General features: G+C 41.2%; 1 protein-coding gene across 2 annotated transcripts in view; it reads left to right on the top strand.

Annotated features, from left to right (window-relative positions):
* The window catches only part of Htt (huntingtin), a 141,818-nt gene that overhangs the window by 3,816 nt on the left and 110,038 nt on the right, over positions 1–27,964 (top strand). For both annotated transcript variants that reach the window (XM_040746950.1, XM_040746951.1), the window contains exons 2-5: positions 15,951–16,034; positions 21,145–21,265; positions 27,143–27,202; positions 27,768–27,847. In XM_040746950.1, the coding sequence (XP_040602884.1) occupies positions 15,951–16,034; positions 21,145–21,265; positions 27,143–27,202; positions 27,768–27,847 (345 nt within the window). The remainder of the gene's footprint in view (positions 1–15,950; positions 16,035–21,144; positions 21,266–27,142; positions 27,203–27,767; positions 27,848–27,964) is intronic.

Here is a 27,964-nt window from a genome sequence, read left to right on the forward strand (position 1 = left end):
CAGAAGGCATTTTTTTGTTTGTTTGTTATGTGTCTTGTTGATTTATAGCAATTTCTCATGTTCTGGACACTATTTCCTTATCAGATATAATTTGTAAAGGCTTTCTGTGAATTGTCTTTTCATTTTGTTTATTTTTGAGACAGGAGTTTGCTATGTACCTCTGTCTGGTCTAGTATACTATATAACACAAGTTGACTTCAAAACTTGCTGTGGTCCTCTTGACAAATGCTAGCATACTATAGATTTGCCCTTGTGGTATGTGGCATGTGCGTAGTGTGTGTTGAATGGTGTATAGTGTATATATGTGTGTACACAGAGGCCAAAACAGGATGTTGAGTGTCTTCTTCTATTGTTCTTCATGTCTTTGACTGAACCTAAAGCTGCTGATTTCTTTTAAGCTGGCTGGGCAAAACACTGGTGATCCTGTCCCTATCCACCACAGTGAGGTTACAGGCATGCATAGCCACACCCAGTTTTTGCATGAATGCTGAAGAGTTAAACTCAGGATTTAGGCTTGTAAAGCCAGTACTTTCGCCCATTGAACCTCTGCCCAGCTCAGTTCCCTGACTCAATTCCTTTTCCTTCCTTCCTCCCTTCCTCCTTTCCTCCCTCTCCCTCCCCCTCTCCTCCCTCCCTCCCTTTCTCTCTCTCTCTATATATATATATCTTTTTTGGTTTTTTGAGATAGCGTTTCTTTGTGTAGTCCTGGCTGTCTTGAAACTCACTTTATAGACTAGGCTGTCCTGGAACTCACAGAGATCCTCCTGCCTCTGCCTCCCAGGTGCTAGGATTCTAGGCATGTGCACCACTGCCTGGCTGACTCACTTTCTTGATAGTATTCTTCAGAACACAAAAGCTTTACATTTTGATGAAGTCCAATTTGTCTATTTTGTCTTTGCAGTATGTTACATATTTAAGAAACCACTGCATTATCTGAAATCACAAATACTACTCATTTCTTCTAAGAATTGTAGAGTTGTAGTGCTCATATCCAAGTTTGATCCATTTTGAGTTTGTGGTCAAGGTAGTGGCCTGACTCTTCTTTTGCATGTGGAATCCAGCACTTTGGTTAAAGAGAATGTTCTTTTCTCATTGAATCGTGTTGACATCTTTGTTGAAAATTAACTACCTTTCTACATGTAGATTTCTCTACTTTTCTGTCATTGATCTGTGTTCTTTGCCAGTACTGTACAGTCTTGATTACTGGTTTGTATTGTGATCTCAAATTATGAAGTATGTCCCCCAACCTTGTCCTTTTCAACATTGCTTTAGTTATTCTGGGTCCCTTGCATTTCTATATGAATTGTAGTATCATTCTGGAAGTTTCTCTCCCACCTGCCAGTTCCCAAATAACCACTGTGAGACTTAATATTAATTAGGATTGTTTGGTCAATGGCTCAGATATTACTAATTAGCTTTCATAATTAAATTAACCCATTTCTACTAATCTGTAATGCTATGGCATGTTACTCCTCTGGAGGCTACATGGCATCTCCCACCTAACTATATTTTGCCTGGCTATTGGCCAAATCAGCTTCTTTATTAACCAATGGTAATAAAACATATTCACAGCATACAGAGGGGCATCCCACATCAAGTTTCTACAAAGAAGTCATTTGAGATTGACTCTACATATCAGTCTTATTTAGTTCATCAATATTGGCAAGCTTTCATAGCCAGATGGTCAATATTTCAGGCTCTGTGGACATAGTGTTTTCATCACAGCTAGTCAGCTCTGCCACTATAGTATGAAAGCACCCATAGACAATATATAAGAGAATGAGTACTAAAATTGGAATTTTATATGATTTTTCAAGTCAAGTTATAAAACATATGTTTTATTTATTTTTTTATTATTGGTATTTTGAGACAGGCTTTCTTTTTATAGCCTGACTTTCCTGGAACTAGTTCTGTAGACCAAGCTGGCCTCAGAGAGATCCATTTGTTTCTGACTCCCAGTGCTGGGATTAAAGGTGTGCGCTCTTGTCTATGTCTTATCTAGGTAACCATAACTGCGGTAAGCTCTTTAGGGCAACAGCCATGCCATGTCTGGAAGACAGCACTTCATAGAACTCCCTAAAACTTGTCTCAAATTCTCTCCACCTCTTCTTTCCTGAACCTTGGGGTGGGGGTTAATTTAGATGTCACGTTTAAGTTGACTATTCAGCAATCACTTCTCAGTGTACTGCGAGTCTCTGAATTGCTGCCCACTGTAACTAGCGGCTTCTTTGGTCAACATAGACTGTGGATATAAACATAAGTATTTAGAAGGCAGTCTAACAATGTGTCTGTTAAGCAAAACGACAATAGTAAGGTTCCCTTTTAGGGCCTGTAACCTCTTTCCTCTGAGCGATGGGCTTTGCACTAGGTTTATACCTTTTATGGAGCAGACTTTAAATCCAGTCAGAAGGCAGTTGGTTATCCTTGTATCCTTTATACCACTATTGCACCAGCAGTCACATTTTGCCTCCGTTGCCTATATCATAGCATTCAGGGTCCAGTGCTTAGTAAGGCCATTGATGTTCTTTCTTCCCTAGTGGCCTGTATAACAACACCTTCTGGGATTATGAAAACTAGCCAGCCAAGAGGAAATTTTCAGGTCAGTTCTATCTTTAGTTATCTGGTGTCCTTTATGCAACCAAAGTGTGTTATATCTTCAGCAATTAGGTCTTACCATCTAGTTACATTGGGCAACCAAGAACAATGGAAATAGCCTGTGTTGTTTTGGGTGGTAGTGATTGGGGCTGTGCTTCTGGTGTCTCCCTGACCAAAAACTTGTAAGAAGGTATTTAATAATACATGTTTTCTGGGGGACACATTACCCACTCATGTATATACCCGTGTTGGAACTCCTTTAAAAAAATACAAACTTATATTTTTAAATTAGCTTTCAAAGTAGTACGTTCCATAAGTTCCCCCCCCCCACATCCTTTACATTTTGTAAAATAACTCATAATTATTACACAACCCAACAATTGCACTTCTGGGCATTAATCCTGGAGAAATTAATACTTAGAGTCACATAAACACCTGTATGCAAATGATCAGTAGCTCTAGGGGTAATGGCCCCAAATTGGAATCAATTTAGAAGTCCTCAACAGTTAGTTAAGCTACTTAGCAACAAGAAGGACTATAGCTGCTGATACCTGCAACTGCTCAGATGAATAGCCGGGATTATAAGCCATTGAGCAAGCTAGTTCCTAATGCCTACATGATATATGATTCTACTTATGTAACATTCTCTGTAATGCCAGATCTCCTTCTTTCCACCCTCTCCATCACCTCTTCATCTGTCCTCGTGGCATTGGGAGTATGTGTCACACAGCACACCCTTTTGTCCAATCAGCTTTACTGGCAAATTGCATTGAGTCACAGGTCCGGTTCAAGGCGTCTGGTTTCTGGTGCACCATCATCACTGGATCCTCACTGAAACTTCTCAGGGTTATCTTGTGGCTGCCTGAGTCATGAACATTCTGTGGGATTCCACAGGACCAGTTCCTTCATGAGCTCCAGTAGGTCCTAGACTGGTTTGATGTTAGGGTGGGCCAACCCAAGGCCCGGCTGTGGGCCTGGGTGGTAGCTGAGCTGATCAGTCTGGGCTACTGGGTCCACCCACCTCAGATAAGAGGGTGGAGTCAGCTCCCCTACACCTGTGCCATCAGGTCAGTGAGAACTGTTTGTATTTTAGTCACTAAATCCAGAGTTCTAGGCTCATGACAAATTCTCAGGAAGTACTTGTTAAATGCATAGAGTTATAGTCTGCAATTTGTTGAACATATAGCACTTTTTGTATTTTCTACTTAGTTTTTCAAGTTAAGTATTTTTTAGTTTCATGCCTTATAGAACTTTTTTTTTTTTTTTTGGTTTTTACGAGGCAAGGTTTCTCTGTATTGTTTTGGAGGCTGTCAGTTCAGCCTGGCCTCCAATGCACAGAGATCCACCTGCCTCTGCCTCCTGAGTGCTGGGATTAAAGGCGTGCGCCACCACCGCCCGGCGCCTTATAGAACCTTTGTCTCTTTTTATTAAAAAATTGTAGGTAGGCCAGGCTTGGTTGTCCATACATTTAATCCCAGCACTCGGGAGGCAGAGGCAGGAGGATCTCTGTGAGCTTGAGACCAGCCTGATCTACATGCTGAGTTCCAGGACAGCTAGAGCTACATAGTGAGACCCTGTCTCAAAAAATCCAAAGCAAAATTGTGGGCTAGTGAGATAGTGAGAAGGAGGTGCTTGCTACCAAGTCTTGACAACACTCTGAGTTGGATCCCTGGGACCTGTGTGGTGGAAGGAGAGGACTGGCTTCCACAAGTTGTTTCTGACCCCCACACAAGTGCCATGGCATACACACATAAAATGTACTAAAATGTGCATGTAAAACATTGTATAACACTTGGCCACCATTGTAGTCAGAAAATAGCACTGTGGCATTTCCTTCAGCTGAGTCTTCTTCCTTACTTTTGGCACCTTTCTGCATATGCACTGTGTATAGTTTCACCACAGAAGTATATACTTTTAACAATCTTGTTGGGCTTTTCTTTTTGGAGACAGTAGTTGTGACAGGGATTACTTTTAACAATCTTGTTGGGCTTTTCTTTTTGGAGACAGTAGTTGTGACAGGGATTTGAAGTGTGATCCTAATTTGTCTTATCAATGAGAACCTGGACTCACATATTGCGGTGAGAGCTGAAAGATCAGAGAAGCGAAGGAGTAGCCACAGTCACTTCTTTCCTCTGCTCCTCAGATCGAATGTGGCAGAGATCCTGTTTACACCCTGCCTTATCACTTCCTGTCTCTACCCCATGTTGTCACTTCCTGTCTCCTTTCTGTACAGACCACCAGACCTCTATGGTTGATTAGTGGCTATCTCTGCCCTCTGATCTCCAGGCAAGCTTTATTTGTCAAAACACAAACAAAATATCACATTTCCCCCTTTTTGTCTAAATAAAAAGGGAAGGTTATAACTGACATTGGAAAACTATATACAGTAAGTACAATTAGATACAATATATACAGCCAAGAATTACATTAACAGTTTCTAGTCCATATGCATTTGACAAATTCATAGAAAAGACTCCATTATCTATTCACCTTCTATCCTAATTTGTATTACCAACCCAAAATTATCTCTTCATATCTCTCAACATTGTGCATTTTACACCTCTTTTATGAGTTTCTTTCTAAATTTGTTAACAAGGAAAACTATGACTATCTAGTCTTCAACTCTATTACCTAAGTAAGCAGGAAGTGCAAACAAGTGTCTTACAAAAAAATGTGAGAAATGACAGAAACTGAACAGTCACCCAGGGTTTCTCTGTAACCTTGGGGCATCCATTTTCTGACTATAGGCCTAGAATATCTGACAGACTTTTCTGTGAAGCAGGATTTTCTGAAGGGCTGTCCTACCTTGTCTTGGCAAAGTTCGGCAGTCTTTTCCCTATGTGTCCTATTTGTCCAATTTGGATAGCATACTGTCAGCAGGCGAGGCAAATGCAGTTTCTTGCCCAGGGGCTAACTTTTGCCACAAAGAAGTAAACTCCATATGGAGTTTCTTTGATGCTCAATATCTCTGAAGTAGATTGGTACTGCCAGGAGCAGACATGTCTCATTGTCATAAAAAAAAAAAAATGAACCTTATGTTATTAGAAGGAGAGAACCACACTCCAACTCCAAATTTTTTAATTGGACTGGACTACAAATGGACCATTTGCATTATATGTCTGTAGAGAAAAGCATAAACAAATATTTGGGCATATTTACGAAATTTTATCCTGTTGGAAATGTGATTTACTAATAGGCCAATTTTCTCTCTTTAGTGGAACATTTTTTCTGGGTGATTTGTCCTTTTTCTTCAGATGTCTCATTTTCCCAGTTGTCTTCAGATTCCTTAGTTGGATGCCTTTATCCTCCTGAAAAGACAAAAACAAAACCCTGCCCCAACCCTAATTTTGGGGAGGTTCCCTTTTGGCAAGTTATATATGTTCAAGTGAAAAGTATTTGTTATTCTTATAAGGTAGTTTAGATTGAACAGTCACACTATTTGATAGACTATCAGTTTTTCAAATTAAGAGGTCTCGTGTGTTCAAATCTAATCTTTCTCTATTTTTGCTTTATGGTTTCTCATGAAATTTTGTTTTATCTTCTAAAGCTGTTCTGTCATCCAGAGCAGTATAGTTTTTTTTTTTTTTTTTTTTTTTTACAATTGGCATTAGGTTTTTAAAATTTCTCTGGGGAGGAGTTTCTCCCACAATTACAGGGAACAACTGAACCAAATTTGATATGGGGGCCTGTAAGAGCCTCCCCCCAAGGCATTTGGTTACCTTGTCTGTTCCTTGTTGATCTGCATTCATTAGTCTAATGTTTTCCTTTGCCACACCTTTTGTATACTTGAGAAGGGAGGAGCCTTTTGTTTGGATTATTCCATAAAAAAACATTGTTTCTAGAAACAATCCCTTTTTAGGTGACCTTGTTTGACACAATTAAAACACCTTTTTGATTTTTCTTCAAGTCTCAGAAAATCACCTCTCCTATCCAAGCATCAACATGGTTATGAGATTCAATATTGACTGTATCTTGGATCTATTCCTCTATGGGTGCTGATCTTGCCTTTAAAGCCCTAATTACCCTTTTGAATTGTGAATTAGCATTTTCTTTTTTTTTCAAGACAGGGTTTCTCTGTCTTTGGAGGCTGTCCTGGAACTTACTTGGTAGTCCAGGCTGGTCTCACAGAGATCCGCCTGCCTCTGCCTCCTGAGTGCTGGGATTAAAGGCGTGCGCCACCAACGCCCGGCGTGAATTAGCATTTTCAAAAGCCAAAGATTCAATTAATTACCTAGCTTTTGAATTTATTCTATTTACTGCTGAAGTCAGTCTTTGTTTAAAAAAAATCAGTCAAGTTTTCTTTTGGACCCTGTATAACTTTAGTATCTGACTCAGTTCTCTTTCTGACTTCTTCAGTTCTGTCTCAAGCATTCACAGCTGCTGCACAGCATAAAGCCAGGTGTGGTCATCAAATAGAGACTGTCATTGTACATCAGCATAAATGCCCTCTCCAGGAGGTTGTTCTTGGGAGATTTCAATACCTCTAACCCTACTTCCTTGTTCAATGGTTCTAGCCTCATCTTTCCACCAGGTCCTCCACTGTAATTGAGGACCATGCTCCAATATTGCTGTAATCAAGTTTCTCCAGCCTTGTAAATTCTTTTACTAGTTGACCATGAGTTTAACATCTGCAGCACAAAAAGTGAATGCTTACCATATGAGACTGTCACTTCTGTAAATATTCCAAATCTTAACATTTACACAGGAATCCAGCTTTTCTAAGACTTGTATCTTGGTACTCATATCTTTACTAAGACTTGTATCTTGGTACTTTTTAGCGGATAAAACAAGAATTATCAAACCAATAATGTTTATAATTGACATTATATAAATCCCATCTAAGTTAATTAGCCACTCATTAATTGCTCCATTTTTAAACCATCCATTATGTAATCATTCAGAGACCTAACTCCCTCTATAGTGTTTCTTTGTTTGTTAGTTTTTTTTGTTTGTTTTTAAATATGGTTTCTCTGTAGCTTTGGAGTCTGTCCTGGAACTCCACTCTGTAGAACAAGCTGATCTACCTGCCTCTGCCTCCTGAGTGCTGGGATTAAAGGCATGCACATCACCTCCCAGCCAGTGTTTCCTAATTTTTAACATGGGAAAAAACCTCTCTCCCTCCCTCCCTCCCTTTAAAAATTCCCATTTGTCTCATCAAATCTGCTGACTATGACAGTCTCACTTTGAAGTGTGAGACTGACTGCTGCTACATAGAACAGAGCAGTAGAAGCCTGAGTGGATTTTCAAGGCAGCAACCTAGTTTGGCAGCAGCCCAAGGAGGGGTCCAGGGAAAGCCCACAACCCACAGGGAGCAGGAGCCCACTGTCTGATAAATGCACACAAGGGGACCTGAATATATGTATAGCAGGAGCTGTAAGCATGTATGGTGGGAGCTGCCTAAAGGCAGAGCTGACTGGTGGTGAGGGGCTAACTCCAGTAGCATTTGGAGCCTAAGTGCCTGTGAAGTTTGCTGCAGAGAGACTGCAACAGAAAAGTCCCAGACTCAGGTCTTGGGGAGGAAAACAGACAGGCTAAATGGGTAAATATTAAACCAACAACACTAAACAAAAGAAGGCTGTGACACACATGTGAGTATCAACAGGTAGAGCTGTATGATTCTATTCACATGATATTCAAAACTGAATAACAAACACTGTAGTGAAATTCAGTGAGCAAATGTATGCTGAATTTTCTCAAGACCAAGTTTAATCCCCATTGTGATCTTTTTGTGTTCTGACAAAGCTTGCCTGGAGATCAGAGGGCAGAGCTAGCCACTAGTCAACCATAGAGGTCTGGAGGTCTGTACAGAGAGGAGACAGGAAGTGACAACATGGGGTAGAGACAGGAAGTGATAAGACAGGGCATAGACTGGATCTTAGCCCCATTCGGTATGAGGATTCAGAGGAAAGCGACTGTGGCTGCTCCTTGGCTTCTGATCCTTCAGCTCTCACCCCAGTATAAGACCAATCAGGATCACTCTTCAGCTGGCATCCAACTTTTGGGGCATGAATTCACAAAAAACCTTCTTGCCTGTTGCTTTTGCAGGCCAGTGCTGCGTGCAGCCAGAGTCATGTGAATAGAATCATACAGCTCTACCTGTTGATACTCACATGTGTCACAGCTTTCTTTTGTTTAGTGTTGTTGGTTTAATATTTACCCATTTAGTCTGTTTTGTATGAATACGCCACTTTTTTCTCTTCTTAGTTGTATGTTTGGGTTATTAAGTAATACAGTTAAGTGCTGCTGTGAGCATACCTCCTGCCATCTTGGCCTATCTTTTCCCTTACAAAATGGTGCTTTTTAATAAGCAGTTCCTCATTTTGATGAAGTTCAGTTTGCCATAGTTTTCCATTATGGTAAGTGCTCTTTTTTGTTTTGTTTGTTTTTGTTTTTCGAGACAGGGTTATAGTAAGTGCTCTTATTTCTTTTTTTTTTTTTTGATGAAGTTTTAATCAACCTGAGGTCATGAAACATTTCCTGATTTTGTTACATAAATGACTGACATTAATTTGCTTCCCCATTGAATTTGGCTGTGTATCAGGAGTTAGTTTTTATGTGTGGTGCGAAGTAGACTTCTTGTTTGTCCTTCCACTGTGAACACTCGTTTCTCAAGTTTCCTTGATGCTCTGTGTGTATCTCCTGTCTTTGTATTATTATTATTATTTGGCCTTGTTTTTGAGAGAATTTCTCTGTGTAACAGTTCTGACTTTTCTGGAACTCACTCTGTAGACCAGGCTGGCCTTGAACTCACAGAGATTCTCCTGTCTCTGCCTCCTGAGTGCTGGGATTAAAGGTATGTGCCACCACCACTTGGCTGTCTTTTTTTTTTTTTTTTTTTCTTTCTGGATTTGTTTATCTGTTGGAGACATAGTTTTGCTTTGTAGTGAATGCTGGCCTTGAACATGTTGTGATTCTCCTGCCTCTACTAACTCCTGCATTCTAGAATTGAAGATGTGTATCATGCCTGGCTCTAGTTATCTTAAAATAAAGAGGGTCTCTTGCTAATAGAACTCTTCATTGAACAGTACATTGTACCTCAGTCTGTCTTTGTATTTGAAGAACCTTTGTACTCCATACTGATTCTTGTGTCTTTCCTAGATGGCTTCTTCTGTGTCCTACACAGAAGTCTTTTGCTGTTGGAAGACTGTAGGGTTTTGCTGCTTAAAGACCTTCCTGCATGAGTGTGTGTGTGTGTGTGTGTGTGTGTGTGTGTGTGTGTGTGTGTGTGTGTGTGTAAATCCTGGTGAGGAGGAATGTTTTCAAATTCCTTGAGTGGTCCAGTTTTCCCTCTTTAAAAAGTATTTTTACTTTTAATTTGGTGTGTGTCTGTGTGTGTGTGTGTGTGTATGTATGTATGTATGTATGTATGTATATTCTGTGTGGGGACCTGACCTGTGCAAGTCAGTGCAGGTGTCCTGAAGAGGCTATTGGGCCCCTGTATCTGGAGTTACAGGTAGCTGTGAGCCATCTGATATAGGTCCTGGGAACTGAACTTGGTCCCCTGGAAGGACCCAAGCACTGCTAACCACTGAGCCATCTCTCCAGCCCCTGGAATCACATTTTAAAAAGCACAGTCAGTGTAATTTTAAAGTCAAGAATTCAGATGAGAGGGCCTGGATTCGTGTTTTCAGAGGTAGTTTTTAGATAATTTAAAAATGCATTGCATACCTCCATAATTGTGAGCCTCTGTAGATTGCTTCATTGCACACTTAGAAGAAACTGGCTGAAGCTTGTTTTAATTTTTAAGATGTAGTTCCATGTGGTTGGAAAGCCAGGGTTTATTTTACTCTGTTGATACAGTTCCTGCCCTGAGCTATGCAGTTCCTTTTATTCATTTTACTTTTCATGAAAAACAAATGTTTGGCTTATCTCTAAAAATCCATCTAATTCCATAGAGAATGAAATAGCTACAGATTTTTGTTTTGTTTTGTTTGTTTTTTTAAACATCAGGTTTTCTTACTGGACAGAATGAGATAGAAAAGAGGTTTTCAAACTGGGACCTAGGCTGGGTATTGGGAACTGGAGGTGAGGCAGGAGGACCTTGACTTCTCATCTAGAGGGGGATACAGAGTGAGATTCATGCCAGCCTGGGAGAGAAGGAAGAAGAAAGAGGGTTAGTCTGTTATCATCATATCAATATTGTGGAGTCAGACAGGCAAGCATGGTGCTGAGAACTCACATCTGATCAGTGGTTTGTGAGTAGAGAGACACTAGGCCTGGTCCCAGTGATAAACTTACCTCTACAAGGCCACACTTCCTAATCCTTTCCAAACAGGTCCACTAACTGGGAACAAATATTCAAACATATGAGCCTATGGAGGCCGTTCTCATTCTAACTACTTCTATATGTATATACCAATATATATGTGTGTGTGTGTGTGCAAATTTGCACACACACACACACACACCCCACACCCCACTAGAAGCTGTAGCCCAGATTTAAGGGTGGGTCTTCCCATTATGTGCCCAGCTGCTTGGGATTTAGCTGATTCCAGAAGTAGTCAGCTGAGATTAGCCATCTCATTGGTCATTTCCTTTCTGCCTTGTTTCCTACCCCTCCTCCTTCTCTTTGTTCCTCTTCACCACCACCACCCCCAATCTCTCAGGCTAACTGTCTTGTGACCTTCCAGGTAATTCCCCATTTGTGCCTCCTATCTCTGCTTAGGAGTGCTAAGATTACAGATGTGTACTACTGCATTTAACTTTTTGTTTTGTTTTGTTTTTGAGACAGGGTTCTCTGTATTGTTTTGGAGGCTGTCCTGGAACTCACTCTGTAGACCAGGCTCACCTCGAACTCACAGAGATCCGCCTGCCTCTGGCTCCTGAGTGCTGGGATTAAAGGCGTGAGCCACGGCCCGGCTGCATTTAACTTTTAATAAGGGTTTTGGGATCAATCTCAGGTCATTGGACTTGCAGGGCAGATACTTTTACTCACTGAGCCATCTTCCTGTCTCTTTAAGCAATTTTCATACCAGACCAAAGAATTTGAGCTGGTGGTGTTTGGGATAAAGCATTTTAATTTCTACCTTTCTTTGATCTCTTGGTTTTGGAAACTCATGTAAAGTTAGGATCATTGTTGTTTATCTTCTGAGTCTCCAAAGACTCACTCAAGAAACCAGTGCTGATGATTTCTTTAACAGAGTCTCTCACATCAGAGATTTACTTCTTTATTTGATAAGCTCTTTGTAGAATGTTGTACAGTGTGAGTGCCAGTAATGCAGATATGATGTGGTCCCTCCACCCTCAATTCTGTAGATATATTCTAAGGAGCACTGCCTGAGGAAGTACCAGTAGGACCCGAAAAAGGGCCACTGGTAAGTAAGAAGGCTTCCTTCAGGGTCCTCTGTGCCTCAAACTGGACAAAAAAGCAGAATCATGAATTTTCATTTCATTGTTAAGATTGGTATCCTCCTTAACTCATAGTTTGATGATCTTGACTGAGTAAATCCAAGGTGGCAGGCTGTGAGAGGTGGATCATATTGTTACATTGTTTGTTGCTAACTTTGTCATGTGGGTTTATCTCATGAAGGAAGGGGAGGGAGAATGAACACAGAAAACTTTTTCCAAAGTAGTAAAATAAATGTCCCATAGGCCTAGCTAGGTCATCAAACATGTAATTGGTGTGAAGCTGTTTTTTTTTTTTAAATCTTTTTTAATGTGTGTGTGTGTGTAGTGTAGTGTTTGTGTAGGATATGCAAATATGTTCTAGATTGTGGAGGCCTAAGGTTGATGTCGGAATCTTTCTTGATCATTTTTCTACTTTTTTCTTTGAGGCAATGTCTCTCAGTCAAACTCAGGCTTGTGTTGATAGCCAGCTAGCTCCAGGAATTCCATCTCCACTTTACAAGACTGGAATCATAGGTGGATGCCACTGTCACCTTGCATTTAAATGGGTTGGTGACCAGAGTTCTGGCTCCTTTGCTTGCATAACAAGTGTTTTAACCACTGACTCATCTTTTCAGGACTGACCCCCCCCCCAACCCTCTTTTGGTAACCACTCACTCCATGATTCTACTAAGTGATAAACATGTTGGAGACCTACACAGTAATTCTTTCTTTATTTTATTTTATCATTTTTTATTTTAATTTTAAATAGCTTGTTTTACATGTCAATCCCAGTTCCCTCTCCCTCCCCTTCTCCCGCACTCCCCTTCCCCCCCCCCAGCCTCCCACCCTATTGCCAAATCCTTCCCCATAGGGGATATCTAGAGTCTGTCATTTTACTCTTGGTAGAGTCCAGGCACTCCCCTAAGAGTCCAGGCTGAGAGAGCATCACAGTAATTCTTAATTACAGAAAAGTTGGCATCTTGATGTGTTGCTTCTGTCATAAACTTGTGACAGCCTGACAGGACCTTGAGAATCACCTTGTTTGGGAGCCCACCCCCATCCTCAATGTCATGGCAGTCTTTCAATGCAGCTTGCTGCCTTGTGCGGCCGTATACCAGGCTGTATACCACTGATCATGGTGGGACCATCGAAATTACCTGTTTACCATGCTGTCTGAGTTACCTGAGTCCCATTATTGGAATTGAGAAAGTTGTTCCACAACAAAGGTCAGCTCAACTTTCTGGCTTTTAACTCTGGAGGTTCTACTTGATCTGAAGTCACTAAAAATCTCAGACCATTGTGTTTTGAAGCATGTCTGAGTCTGAATTCATTTCATTTAAAGGCTGGGACAAAGTTTCCCTGTGCAAATCAAAGTATAGTTTGCTCCCTAAAATGCTTAAGGTGGTTGGTGTTCTCTAAGGATCCTTTTTGGCTATCATAAAGAAGGCACTATCTAAGCTACTACAGCAGAGGCTCTAGTACCAAGTGACTTAGAGAAGAAAGCATTTTATTCTCATAGCATTTTCTTTACCGTGTGTGAAAATGTTATTAAGTGTACATTCTGTGCGATTTGACTAATGCACTAATCCCTGTGTCTATCATAATTAGGATTCATAAATTTAATTTATTATAATTATGACGAACGCATGCCCATGTGTGAGTGTGTGTGCTCGAGTGTGTGCACATGAGAGTGTGTGTGTGTGTGTGTGTGTGTGTGTATGCTCATGCACAAAGGAACATGTGTGGAGGCCAGAGAACAACTTTGGGGATTTGTTCTCTCTATTGTGGGCTCTAGGGATCACACTCAGGTCCTCAAGCTCATATGGCAAGTAATTTTACTGTCTGAGCCATCTTGCTAGCCCCATAATCTGCATTTAGAGTGGTTCTGCCACCTCCAAAGCTCTGTATGTCTTTTTGCTGTCACCTTATCATCCCTGGAAACTACTGGTCATATTTTCATTCTTATAGTTTTGTTTGTTCCAGAATGTTTTAAAAATAGAACCACTCTGTCAGTCTTTGAAGTCTTAATTTCTTTCCTCAAGTGTAGTGCATTATGATTTGCCCATTTCCTATCAGTAGTTACTTCCTTTTTCTAGTAAGTAGTTTCCGTTGTTTGACTATCACATTTTGTCTTTTACTGGATAAAGGATGTTTGTTAGATTTCAATTCCAGCATTTCTGCAGTGAGCTTCTTATGAGAATGGGAAGTGTGTGGATCTGAGCTTCTGAAAGTCCTGTAGGGACCCAAGATGCTTCCATGCTGTTCTGCACTCTTCTTACTGTCTTTATCTATGTAATTGAAACCTGAGTGTTGGGCATGTTTGTTCTGATTGGAGGGAGATAGATAGGACAAACAGATGCAATAGCAATTCTGTATGTCACTTGTGTTCCCAATCCATCTATGGGACCAAGTTATGTGGCTGTAGCTAGACAAGTTTTGGTGATCAGCCTCTGCAGCTTGATTTGTCAGGAAAAGTCCTTTTTAGGAAGAGATGAAGGGGACACGTTCATTGACCCCAGTACTGATGGATTCTTTACTGGCATTAACTGTAGGCATTTGGGGCTGATCGGGTGGGACAGGTATTCTGGCATTTGGGAGTCACAGAATACTGAGTGTTACACAGCTAAGATGGAAAGGTATCCTGGAGCTCAGGAGCTAAGGACTACCACAGGCTGCAGTAAGTATAGCCACTGGCTGTAATATGCATTCTTGTTTCAGTGTTATTTTAAATGGGGGAAAATGTGAACTGAGTGTGAATTGGTGAGATTATATTTAAAGTTAGAGAACCAGTCCTGGCTCTTACTTCCTGAAAGGGGTAAACTAAACTCAAAGGCTTCACTTTTAAAAATGAAGGGACTAGATCCTCACTCAGCGCCTGCTTTATTAGCCATGATAGGCTACAGAAAACACATGTAGGCCTCTGACACAAGGAAACTCCAGATCCTCTGGCCTCCCGGAGTCTAGGGCCAAAACTGAACACAAAGAAACTCCAGACCCCGACCCCCCACCCCAGCCTCCTAGATGCTTCGTTCCTGGGAACTGTTTGGCCACAAAAGAAACTCCAAGGGGGGACCTAAACCTCCCCTGTAGTCTCCAGGATATAGTTCTAAAAACTATTGGTATCCATGTACAACAGGCCATCTACAAGTAACAAGACAATGCCATAGAAACCACAGACTGTTCCCTCTCAACACTGACCAATAAAAATAATTAATGCACAGGAATTTCATGCCAAAATATGACTTTAAAAAATGCTCCTAATTGTACTCAAATGTCAACCAATCAGAAACCAATCTGTGCCTACTGATGTAATCCTGTAACTTTGGTCTTTAAAACCTAGCAGTAGACAGGGAACTTCACTCCTTCTAGGGGCTGCTGTGTCAGCTTGCTAGACGGGGTCCCTGTTATGGTTAGATAAACAATCATTAAACCTTGCTTTTTCAGTTTAATAGATCTGGTAGTCTCTGGGGAACTTTACAACTTGGGCACAACACTTCCTACTTGTGCAATCTTTGGCAAGTCAAGGCAAAGATCAAGCTATGCAAATTTCAGTGGGTGATCAGCATTCTGCAGCACAACTTGTCAGAAAAACTCTGTTTTAGGACAGAGATGAAAGAGACACACTGGTCCCAGTAGTGACAGATCTTTACTGGTATAACATTCAGGCTCTGGATCTTTCTGTGCTGGGAACCCCTGTACAGTCTTCATCTCTGACTTTGCCTTTCATGGGGTCTATCCTGCCTGTTTTCCTCCCTGCCTGACTATTGGCACTTCATTTCCCCTTTCTCTCTATAATGGAGAAAAATAATGTCTTTTTGATTCCTCTGATTTTTTTTTTTTTTTTTTTGGTTCATGTGAGTGGTGCATTAGGAAGCCCTTGGTAGAACTCATCTGTTACCATCCCTACCCATCCTTATGCTACCCTTTTCCCAGCATGGGGTTAATGATTCACTGGTGGTAGCCAAGAAGTACTTAGGAATGAATGAAATAAAGAAACAAAGCTCATTTCTTTTCCTTTTGATTTTTAGAAAGAAGGAACTCTCAGCCACCAAGAAGGACCGTGTAAGTCATTGTCTGACAATATGTGAAAACATCGTGGCACAGTCTCTCAGGTAACTTTTTTTTTTAAGATTTACTTATTTATTTATTCATTTATTCATTCATTCATTCACTTATTTATTTATTTATGAGTGCTCTGTTTGCATGCTTGCATGACAGAAGAGGACAGCAGATACCATTATAGATGGCTATGAGCCACCATGTGATTGCTGAGACTTCTGGGAGAGCAGCCAGTGCTCTCTAGTGTGTTCCCCCCCCCCTTTAGATGTCTCTTGGGTAATTGTATTCTAAACTAATCAGGACACCTGGCTTTAGAATATAGCTTAAATATCAAAACCCACCTTAAATAAAATAGAAAGTAAATGCAATTTAGGGAGGGTATTGACAGTGTATGAATGAAAGGTTTAATAGTTTATTTGTGAATCATTAAAGAAAAGACCATTATCTTAATAAGAAAATAGATAAAGAAAACAAGTATTTCAATAAAGAAATTTGACTGGAGTACTACTTTGACAAGAGGCAAAGGAAGTTCACGGGTTAGAGGCTAGCCTGGGTATAACACAAATCATAAAAGACCCTGAGCTTCAAGCTTCAAGCTTCAAGCTGAAGATTGGAAAAACAAAACAGATGGTCACTAGCTTCTTACCTCTACCTCAGACTGAAAGGGTAGATCCTGTCTCCAAGAGCTCTCCCCCAAGCCTCATACTGCTGCCTGTCTTCAACGTGGCTGGGGACTAAATCTCAGAATGCAGTCTGAGGCATTGGGCTCCTGTCTTTTATACACTTCTCTAGGGCTGGGATTAAAGATGTGAGCTCTGTTAATCTTTTAGTTGACTCACTCTCTTGTAGCCCTGGGTGGTCTTGAACTCACAGAGATCCATCCTGAGTCCTGGGATTAAACCAAGTGTGGCTGGCTTTGCATTCTGTTACATCAGGCAATCTTTATTAAATCAAATAAATAATATATTACCACACCTGGGCTTTATAAAAGCATGACTTCTTCTCAAAATCTAAAATAAATAAACAAACAAACAAAATAAGAAAAAGAAAGAAAGGAATCTGGTTGGGCTCAGTACTTTGTGTTTCCTATGTTAAAAGTTCATCTTTATTAGTTGTGGACTGAATGTTTTATCTCCCATCCCAGTCTATGTGTTGAAGGCTTAATCCCCCATTCTATAACTGAGGCCAGTTATGCATTTTAGTAGGTGAGTTCAGTGTTTACTCTGTCTTCTTGGGGTTAATGTCACATCCCACAAATTTATACCACTTTGTCTCATAAACTGCTCTTTAAGTACCAGACCGAGGCCTGTAGGGGGCCATTGAATGACTAGTATGAGATTTGTGTGTCCCTCCTCTTTAGGTTCAGGAGTTTTTAGTTTGCTAGGGTGACTTGCAGAACTCTAGAAAATACATATATCACCTGAGTGGTGGTGGCATATGCCTTTAATCTCAGCAATCGGGAGGCAGAGGCAGGCAGATCTCTGTGAATTTGAGGACAGCCTGGTCTATAGAGTGAGTGCCAGAACAGGCTCAAAAGCTACACAGAGAAACTCTTGTCTTAAGGAAAAAAAAATTCTGGTTTGCTACAAGAAAGCCAGATTGTAGATATTTAGAGGGTAAGAAAGCATGACTCTCTGCTCTCCTCTCCCTGTCCTCCACTTGGTACCAGCATTGACTCCATTTGCCAGAGACATATGTTATGCTTTCAGCCATCTAGACTGTGGGATTTTCCTGTAGCAGCTGGAGCAGTGATGAAAACAAAATAGGACATTGTCACCTTACAAGTTGGCAATCAAAATCATTAGACTTTTTGTCAGAGGTAAGACACACGGGGCCACGATAGACATAGATAGAGACACTGGCTTCAAACCAAAATCTGACCGCAACAAAAATCAACCAGAAATGCAAAGTGTAGGACGTTACAATTTGTAACAAGAACAATTTGTCAACATTGGCCCAGAAATTAAACTAGGTTAGCACACAGAAACATTGAAACAGACTATTTTGTGTGTTCAGGAAGCAAAAGGTTGAAGGTATGGATAGTAGAAACAAGACAGGGGAAAGACTGAGCTTGAACTAAAATAAGGCCACAGACAACTTCTCATAGGAAATGCCTGCCAGAGTCCAGGGAAGTGCCATCTGTAAGGCATGCTTTCCCAGTTAAAATCTCTGTCAAATGAAGAGGTAAAACAGGTTTTCAGACATACTACAGGACAAGCAATGCGTTTAAGACATTTTAAAGGAAGTTTCTGGTAGATAGAAAAACGATACCAGATAGAATTTGGATCTACACAAAGGATTGAAGAGCAGTGGAAATAGCGGTAACCATAAGAGACTTTCCTCCTCCTCCTTCTCTTCCTCGACCTCCTCCTCCTCCTTCCTCTTCCTCTTCCCTCTCCCTACATCCCTCCCCCTCCCTCCCTCTCCCCCTCTCCCCCTCTCTCTCTTCCTCTCCCCCAAGACCTCACTACTATATACTAATCTGGGACAAGTGGTGATCTTGTCTCTGCCTCTTGAGTGCTGGGATTGCAGATGTAATCATGCATGTGGCAACCTATTCTGTGACACTGTGCTTGGGGAGATGTGAATAAATGTTTATTCAACCCATAGGGAAGTATTAACAGATCAAAGTACTGATACCACTAAAATTCAACTTGGTGAATCAGTGAGTGTACAAGGGTTACTTGCAGTAACTTTTAGAGCATGGTTGACTCAAAAGGCAATGCATCACCAAAAACCCACCCTGTGCATGGGTGATTGCTCACTAAAGCTGCAACTCTGAAACTCTCTGTATAACATAGACTTCAACATTTCAGGAGTTTCCCTCCCTTCAACTGTCCTTACTGCTTTATAACCCTGGTGTCCTTTTCAGGGTTTCTATTGCTATGATAAAACAGCGTGACCAGCTGGGCGTTGGTGGCTCACGCCTTTAATCCCAGCACTCGGGAGGCAGAGGCAGGCAGATCTCTGTGAGTTCGAGACCAGCCTTGTCTACAAGATCTAGTTCCAGGATAGCCTCCAAAGCCACAGAGAAACCCTGTCTCAAAAAACAAACAAAAACAAAACAAAGCAAAACAAAAAAAACCCACCGTGACCAAAAGCAGTTTAGGGAGGGTAAGTTTTATTTCATCTTAAACTTCCAGATCATAGTCCATCACTGAGGGAAGTCAGGACCACCATCCCAGGGGCGGCACCACCCACAACAAAATAGCTGCTTTGATATCAATCGTTAATCAAGAAAATGTGGTGGGGGCCAAACTGGTGGAGGCATTTTCTCAACTGAAGTTCCCTCTTCCAAAATGATCCTAGCTTGTGTCAAGCTGACATCAAACTAGACAGCACATTTAGGGACAGAGAGTAGTTATGAATCTGATAAGTTTCAGGGACTTCTTGAGACTTGCTTACTTCTTGAGTATTTTTATTCTTTGTTGTTGTTTGTTTGTTTATTTGTTTTTGAGACAGGATCTATATATGTAGTTCTTCAACTTACTGTAGACCAGGCTGGTCTTGAACTCAAAGAGAGACCTCCTATTTCTGTCTCCTAAGTACTGGGATCAAAGGCACGTGCCACCATACCTAGCCACTTCCTGAGTCTTAATACGACTTCCTTCAGAGTTTCCTGATTCTTAAAGAGCTTGCTGTCTAACACAGTCCTAATTTATTTATTTTTTATTACATTGATTGATTTTGTGTGTGTTATATGTGTGAGTGTGCATGAGACACTGCACTTATGTGAAAGAGAGCAACTTTCAAGAGTTGGTTCTTTTCATGATGTAAGTTATGAATATTGAAGTCAGGTCATCAGGTCTGCTGTCAAGTTACCTTCTGACTACATGTTGATATTTTGAATAAGTTTGTTAAATAATTAACCTTATCTGTTTCTTTTTACTTTGATGTTTCTAGAAGGAAACCTGAGTTCACTCTTGTAGCTGTCATTAGCCTTCTGTTTTGGCAATGCTAAGGCAGATGTCTGAGGGAAAGTCTCTAGCATCAAGTTCCCCTCCTTAGCTCCTAGTTTATGACTGTATTTCTTACCAATGCTGAGTGCCATGTCTTATTTCTTGCTCTGTATGTGTTTAGCATTACTGATACCTTTTTTCTTTCTCTTAGGTTTATGGATGTCTTTCCACGCCTTTTGAGACAAGAGTCTCATTGTGTAGCTCTAACTGACTTAGAACTCACAGAGATTCCATTGCCTCTGCCTCCCTTGTGCTGGGATTAAAGGCCTGTGCTAGGACTTTCTGCTTAGTGGTGAAAAATAATGAGACTGTAGATCAGGGTTCTTTAAATTAAGATCCTGAGACAACAGTCTGCTTTTGATGTATTAGGAATAGCGCACCCTGTTCCTTTGTCACTAGGATCACTTACAGACTATGCCTTATGTTATAGGTTTGAGGTACTTCAGAGTTCCACTCACATGGTTCACCAGCCTCTCCTTATGACAGGACTTAGCTTGTTGGATCATGACATATCAAACAAGTACTCTCAATTAAACTTACAAAAATAGTGCACAAATAGTACCCAGATTCCAGTTTTTGTGACACCAGTATTCTGTTTCTTGCAATAGAAAAGCCTTGTGAAGCCGGGCGTTGGTGGCACACGCCTTTAATCCCAGCACTAGGGAGGCAGAGGCAGAGATCTCTGTGAGTTCGAGACCAGCTTGGTCTACCGAGTGAGTTCCAGGACAGGCTCCAAAACAATACAGAGAAACCCTGTCTCGAAAAACCAAAAAAAAGAAAGAAAGAAAGAAAAAGAAAAGCCTGGTGAGCCTGTGGAGTCTAGTGAAATGTGGTTGTACCTTGAAGCACATTGAAAGTGAGATTAAATAAAGGAGATGTATTAGCTTACTGGTTTTTCAAAGCTTCAAAAATACTATCTAACAGTAAAAGCAACTACAAAGCATGTGGCTTCCTGGGATTTGAGTATCCTAGATAATACCTTTTAAAGGTGTTTAAATGAAATCTTTCTTTTTTAAATGAAATCCTAAAAAGAAAAGAGAATTAGTACTAATATGCTGCTCACTGCAGTCCACCTTTATGCAGATATCCTTAATTTTTATGTGATGTTCATTCTTGTTCCAAAATTCCATTTAAATCCCTCATTGCACTTTGCCATCAGTCTCATGCCTGTAACAATCTCTCTTTCTCTCTTCTTTTTACTTAGAAATTCTCCAGAATTTCAGAAACTCTTGGGCATTGCTATGGAGCTGTTTCTGCTGTGCAGTGATGATGCAGAATCAGATGTCAGGATGGTAGCTGATGAGTGCCTCAACAAAGTCATCAAAGTAAGAGCCCTGTGGATGTGTGCGCCTGTGATTGTTGCGGGTTAGGAGAACAAGCTTTCAGTGAGCCTTCTGCTTTGAGTGAAGCATCTTCAGGATATCTACATATCTTCCATTTTGGGCATGTGGCTTGGAGGGCCTGGAGTATTTGCCCCTGAGCAGCTACATGTGTTCCATCAGCAGTTACTATTTCTTTTGCAGCTTATAGTGCATAGATCAATTCTAAAGGGCATCGGTATGATCATTGGTTGCCTATTTCTTTTTTTTTTCTTCTTTATTTTGGTTGCATATTTCTTAAGAGGACTGTCTCTGTGGGTTCCCACTTTTGTTTGGGCATTGATTGGAGAACCCCAAAGCACTGGGAAAGCAAAGGTGGGCAAATGAAGCCTTTCTTCTCTTCTATTCTCTGCCCTTTCTAACAGAAGTACTACTTGTTGGTAAAAATGTAGCTTCTCAAGTTATGTTAATTGGAAGTACCAAGACTTAAATGGGGAAAAAGGAGAGCTCAGACATGATAGTGAAGCCAGGAAGTTCCAGCTACTCAGTGGCAGCACCAGAAGAGGTGTGGAGGGGTCAGGTACCTATCTCACTCTGCCATTGCTTCTTAACACTTAGTGCAGATCACTGCAGCTGCAGTCTGTTCCTTTGCTCTGTTTTCCACTGTGATGCAAGATGAAAATCTTCCTTCCCTACCCTCATTATTTTCTACTTTTCTTTTCTTTTCTTTCTTTTTTTTTTTTTTTGAGACAGGTCTTACTATGTAGTCTTGGCTAGCCGGGAACTCATTATGTAGATCAGGTTGGCCTTGAGCTCATAGAGATCTACCTACTTCCACACTCTGAATGCTGGTATTAAATGTGTACACCACCATGTCTGGTTTCTGTTCCCATTCTTAATGTTTTACAAAATCAGTTTGGTTTTTATCATTCTGATATATTCTTCTTAGGAATCTAATGCCTGTTCTTGTTGCCTCTTTCCACATTGCCCTTGAGTTTATGAATAGGGCTCTTGAACTAGTGTATCACTAGTTCACAGTGTCACTTGTATCTCAAGTTGACGTCCATGTAGGTAGGCTCTATGACATAGTTCTCAGTACTTCTTCCTAAACTGTTTCTAAAAGATGACTAAGGAGAATGTGTATCTCATTGTCCTGTGCAAGGATCTTTTCTTCAGGCCTTCACACATTCCCTCCTGGTTAGAGTCTCAGTCCTGAAATTTAGAGACATCAATCTCTTCCCTCTCCTTGCAGGCTGTTTTCCTCATAATCCTAGTTTGAGTGACCTAGAAACTCACCTAACAGTGGTTATTCTCCTCCCTGTTAGTGTGTTAAAGCAGAATGGCCCTTTCAGTTTTTTTCCCATGTCTTTCTTTTTAAAGCGCCATATTTTATACTGGCCATGCAGTTACCCTCCTTTCCTTCATGAGTCTAGCCTTCATCAGGATGACTTGTCTGCTGAGGAACATGGTTTCAGATGGCCTGCTGCAGTTCTCCTCTCCATTCCTCAGGCCCAAGCAGGGTAATTACTGCACCTGTAACTAATAACTTGGTGGGAATATACTTTATTTCTGTGAACCTAAGTGTTTGTCTTTATGGAATTTGTATTGTTCATATGTGAGCATGTTGGTGTGTTTGTGTGGTGAGACACATTCCTGTTAGTAATGGAATTCTCACTTTTGCCCAGTGGCAAGGCAAAGCATGACACATCAACTCATTGTTGTTAATGGATCTGTGGATCCCCTTTCCTAAGGAATTCTTTCCATATGACCAGGCCATAGTCTCTTAGTTAGCCTACTCTGTGGTCAGAGCTGACTTCTCTGGTGCTCAGGTTTCCAGCTATCTCTGTTGAGGCTGAAGAATGGTTGGGGTGGGGCAGCCTTTGGGAAGTTGCTCTTGTCACTTCCCAATATCTGCACATAGTGCCCATCTTAGTTTGCTTGCTTTGTTTCTTCGTTTGCTTGCTCTTTCCTTTCTTCCTCCCTCCTTCCCTCCCTTCCTCCTCCCTCCCTCCCTTCCTCCTCCCTCCCTCCACCCCCTCCCTCCCTCCCTCCTCCCCTTCCTTCCTTCCTTCCTTCCTTCCTTCCTTCCTTCCTTCCTTCCTTCCTTCCTTCCTTCCTTCCTTCCTTTTTTGTTTTTTCAAGGGTTTCTCTATGTAGCCTTGGCTGTCCTGGAACTCACTCTGTACACCAGGCTGTCCTTGAACTCACAGAGATCCACTTGCCTCTGCCTACTGAGTGCTGGAATTAAAGGTGTGCACCATCACCGTCTAACCTTAGTTTGCTTTGTATTGGTGTGATAAAACACTATGACCAAAAGCAGCTTGGAAATGAAAGGTTTCTTCCATCTTACAGCTCATAGTACAGTCTGAAGTACAGGAGCCATGGAGGAATGGTGCTTACTGGCTTCCTCCTCATACAATTCAGCATCCCCTGCCCAGAAGTAGCTTGGCTTACAGTGGGTAGGGCTTCCTCCTGGAGCACCGTAGCTTGTGTCAAATGGACAAAATCCCAGCCAGTGCAGTGCCTGCATTTGTGTTTCATCTCCCCTGTTGGTGTAATGGCTGGATTGGTTTCACCTATTTTACACACTTGGTACATTGGTGACCCTCACATTGGTCACATGTGTCCTATTTCAATTCTATCTTCTCCAGTCATAGACACCCTTGTTTTCATTATTCAGGGTCAGATCGGGCTTTCTTTGATATTTCTTGATCTCTTGTCTTTAAGGCAAAAAGCCAGAGAGAGATAATACAGTTGCCTTGATTCGCAAGTGGGCATTAAGAAGGGCAAAGAGAATGAGGTGACTCTAAATTGCCCAGATCCTAGTTATTTCAGTTGTAGGCAGCATTCCCTTTCAAACTTGTTGTCATTGTCATCTTTTTCCTTCTTCCTCCTTCTTTCCTCTTTTTTCTTCCTTCTTCTTCCTCCTCCTCCTTCTAGTCATCCTGAAACCATCCAGATTGGTCTCAGACTCAGACTCAGAGATCCACCTGCCTCTGCCTCCTGCATGCTGGAATTAAAGGTATGCACCACCACTGCCTGGCTCAAACCTGTCTTCTGTGGTGGCTTTTTACTGAAGCTGCTGCTGTTCATGATGGCTTGGTGCATGCTTTAGGTTACAGACCACTGCTCTAGGCTGCAGCTTTATGTTCTGGTTCTTTAGCTGCCTGTCTCTACTTCCTTTGTTTCTTTGTGGTTTCTTGTCTCAGATGGCACAGGTTCCAACTTTCCACAGCATAACCCTGTGCGTAGGTCAGGCCAGTCTCTCATGCTTTCCCTTCTGCTTACTGATGCTTTCATGTTTCTGCCTCTTCAACTGCTACAGCCCACATGGTAAGTCAGTAGGGTGGACCAGGATCCTGTTAGGTATGTTCACTCTGGCAAGGGAAAGGCAAGGTGAAGTGGGAAAATGGGATGGCTTCAGGCCAGAGGCAAGGAAAGGGGAGGAATGCAGAAATGGTCAACTGCTAGTCAGCCCCGGACTTTTGTCTTCTTGTAAGAATTACTGTGTGTTTTATAAAGTCCAGTCTCTAGCCCAAAAAATATGCAGATACTACTTTTCTTTTGTATTGAAAATGCATTGAAGTCTGATATCCAGGTAGTATGTTCCTTCCCTCAAGTATTTCTAGTCTTGGGTGGTAAAGTGAATATAACCCTTGGTATAAAGTACATGGCAGCAAGGAGATAATTTTTATCTGGGGAGGTGGAGGTGGTATCCCGAAGTAGGAAAGACCTTCCCACTGTACTTCCTACTCAGAGGTTTGGAATAGAGAGCAGGATAGGTCCTCATACTGTGGAGAATGGGGTGCCTTGTGGGTCAGTTCAAGACACATTTTCATAGAAAATGAGGGCTCTTTGCAGACCACTGGCTTTGTGTGGAAGCTGGTCCTGATAGGAAGTGGAAAGAGGGACCCCAGCTGAGGGGAGGTCAAGAGCTAGAATGTTGCCCAGCTATGAGGTAGGCGGTTGGGCTGTGGGGTTTGTTTTTCAGCCATGTGTGGAGTCAGGCTGGGGATTGTGGGAGAGGAAGCTATGATGAGCTGTATCATCACTCCATTAGGGCCCCAGGGAAGAGCCATGTTCTGTGCTTAGGAGATTTGAGCTTTCGTTTTCTCTACTACAGAATGAGTTAGATTTTAGTAGCTAAAACAGGCTTTGATGTACTTTCTATTTTTATTTGAAAAGTATGTCTTTTAATATGTTTGTCAACTGATTTGCGTTTTTTGTTCAAACTATAGCACCAGAATCAGGATTTAAAATTTGCTGGTGGGGCCAGAGAGATGGTTTATTTCTTAAGAAAAGTTGCTGCTATCCGGGCGGTGGTGGCGCACGCCTTTAATCCCAGCACTCGGGAGGCAGAGGCAGGCGGATCTCTGTGAGTTCAAGGCCGGGCTGGACCGATAGCCTCCAAAACAATACAGAGAAACCCTGTCTTGTTAAAAAAAAGAAAGAAAGAAAGAAAGAAAGAAAGAAAGAAAGAAAGAAAGAAAGAAAGAAAGAAAGGTTGCTGCTTTTACAGAAGGCCTGAATTCAGTTCCCAGCATCCACGAGGTGGCTCACAACCACTTGTAACCCAAGTTTCCGTGTATTTTGAGCCACCTTCTGACTTCTGCATGCTCCTATGCACATACTGTACACATACATACACTCAGGCACACATAAAATGAATTTAAAAAAAGTTGATGGAATGCTGCACTCCTGAGTACGTTTTCCAGAATGTGCCTCTGTTTTAACTTTCAAGCTCAGGGCCCAGTGGATGATCCCTGTGTCCTAGTTTCATTTCTGTTGCTATGATAAAATATCCTGACCCCCCCCCCCAAATACTGAAGGTAGGAAGGATTTAGTTTAGAACTTCAGGTCGTAGTCCATCATTACAATGAAGCGTTGGTCAGAGCCACAGTCAAGGTGGAGAGACAATAAATGTATGTGTGCCTAATACTCAGTAACTTTCTCTACTTTCAATCAGTTCAGGGTCCAAATGGTGTTACTCATTTTCAGCCTGGGCTATCCCATATCAATTAAGGCAATCAAGACAGTCCCTCACAAATATGTCCACAGGACAACCTGCTCTAGACAGATCTTTTGAGACTGTCTCCAGGTAAATCTAGGTTGTGTCTGGTTGACAGAGCTAACCATCTCTTCTTGGTCTGTAGATATCAGGTGCTGCATGTGACTGAAAAGGAGAGCTGGGTCACTTTCTCTGCACAATTTTAGCATGTCATTTTAGAAGAAAAAATTCTAGGGACAAGAGTAGGGAGCCCTTCTTTAATGTGGACTTTGCCATTATCCTTGATTGGGGCTTGAAGTTGGATACATAGACCTTATTTCTGATTTAGCTCAGAAGTGAGCAGGCAAAGTCAAGAAATGAGCTGTGAGGACTTTTAGACTTCCTAGCTGACACTGGGACCCAGGTTGGATCAAAGAATGGGGTCTCTGAGTATCCTCACCATTTTGGAGGTTCAGAACTTCGATTCTGTGTCACATATTCCCTGCTAGACATAGGGGCTCAAGATTCTATGAGTACAGCCCCCATACCATTCTTACTTAGAGGTCACCTGAGTTGTCCAAATGAACTAGTGAAGACTGAATGTTTACTATGAGAGCTTAGGGTTAATCTTAATTTGATGTTACATAGTATTTGATTATTATAAATGTTAAATTATTTTTCCTTTTGTTTTTATCCCAATAAAGACCTGAATTTAGAATGTTCTATAATTTCTATATACATTTACTTTTTTCTTAACAGATAGCTTTGTTATTTAGTTGCTGTTATGTTACTTTTCTTTAAAAATTAAAATTTTGGTTGCCATTTAGCTTTAGCTTTATTTAAAACTGTGGGTAGAATGTATCTTCTATAACAAATCTCTTTTAATCTATTTATAGGCTTTGATGGATTCTAATCTTCCAAGGCTACAGCTAGAACTCTATAAGGAAATTAAAAAGGTGGGCCTTTGCTCTGCATTATTGGAAAGATCATACTGTTTTCACTGTTAAGTACAGTATGAGATTTTTATCTTCTAAGTTATTAAGTAAAACTGTTAGAAGGAAATGCCATTGATGAAGTGGACTTCAGTTTTCTTTAAAAATGTACTCATTTTTGTTAGATGAAATGGAAATTTGAAGCAACTTTTGTAAACATTTGTTACTTTATTTTTTGGGTATGAGTTTTGCCTGCATGTGTACCTCTGCATCATGTATGTGCAGTGTCCATTGAGGTCCTCTGCAAGAGTGTACGTGCTCTTAACCCCTGAGATGTTCTCCAGCCCCTGGAAACTTTCTATTTTAAATAAACCATGTTTTTCTAAGTGAAGCCTGCTGAACTTCAGAAATCTGTGGAGATACCAGCTATTTTACACATTTAATTGGACCTTTCTCTGAAAATTAACAGTGAAAAAGTATGTTTAATAACTCTCCAAAAGAGGATGTAAGCAGCTCCAATACAATAAACCTATCTTAGAAAGTGCTTGTGACTTTTAGATGTAACACATCACTTGTAAACCCCACCCAGAATGGTGCTCCTCGAAGTTTGCGTGCAGCGCTTTGGAGGTTTGCTGAGCTGGCTCACCTGGTTCGACCTCAAAAATGTAGGTAAGTTGTATCTCTATATTATTTTTCAGATTTGTTTGGTAGATGGCTAGTCCTGCTGGTCTTGTAAGTCCCAGTGCAGATGTTCACCCTTGAGAGATCATTCTTGTCCTCTAAGTT

The sequence above is a fragment of the Mesocricetus auratus genome, unplaced genomic scaffold, assembly GCF_017639785.1.
Source record: "Mesocricetus auratus isolate SY011 unplaced genomic scaffold, BCM_Maur_2.0 Super-Scaffold_100006, whole genome shotgun sequence".
In the NCBI taxonomy this organism is placed as follows: Eukaryota; Metazoa; Chordata; class Mammalia; order Rodentia; family Cricetidae; genus Mesocricetus; species Mesocricetus auratus.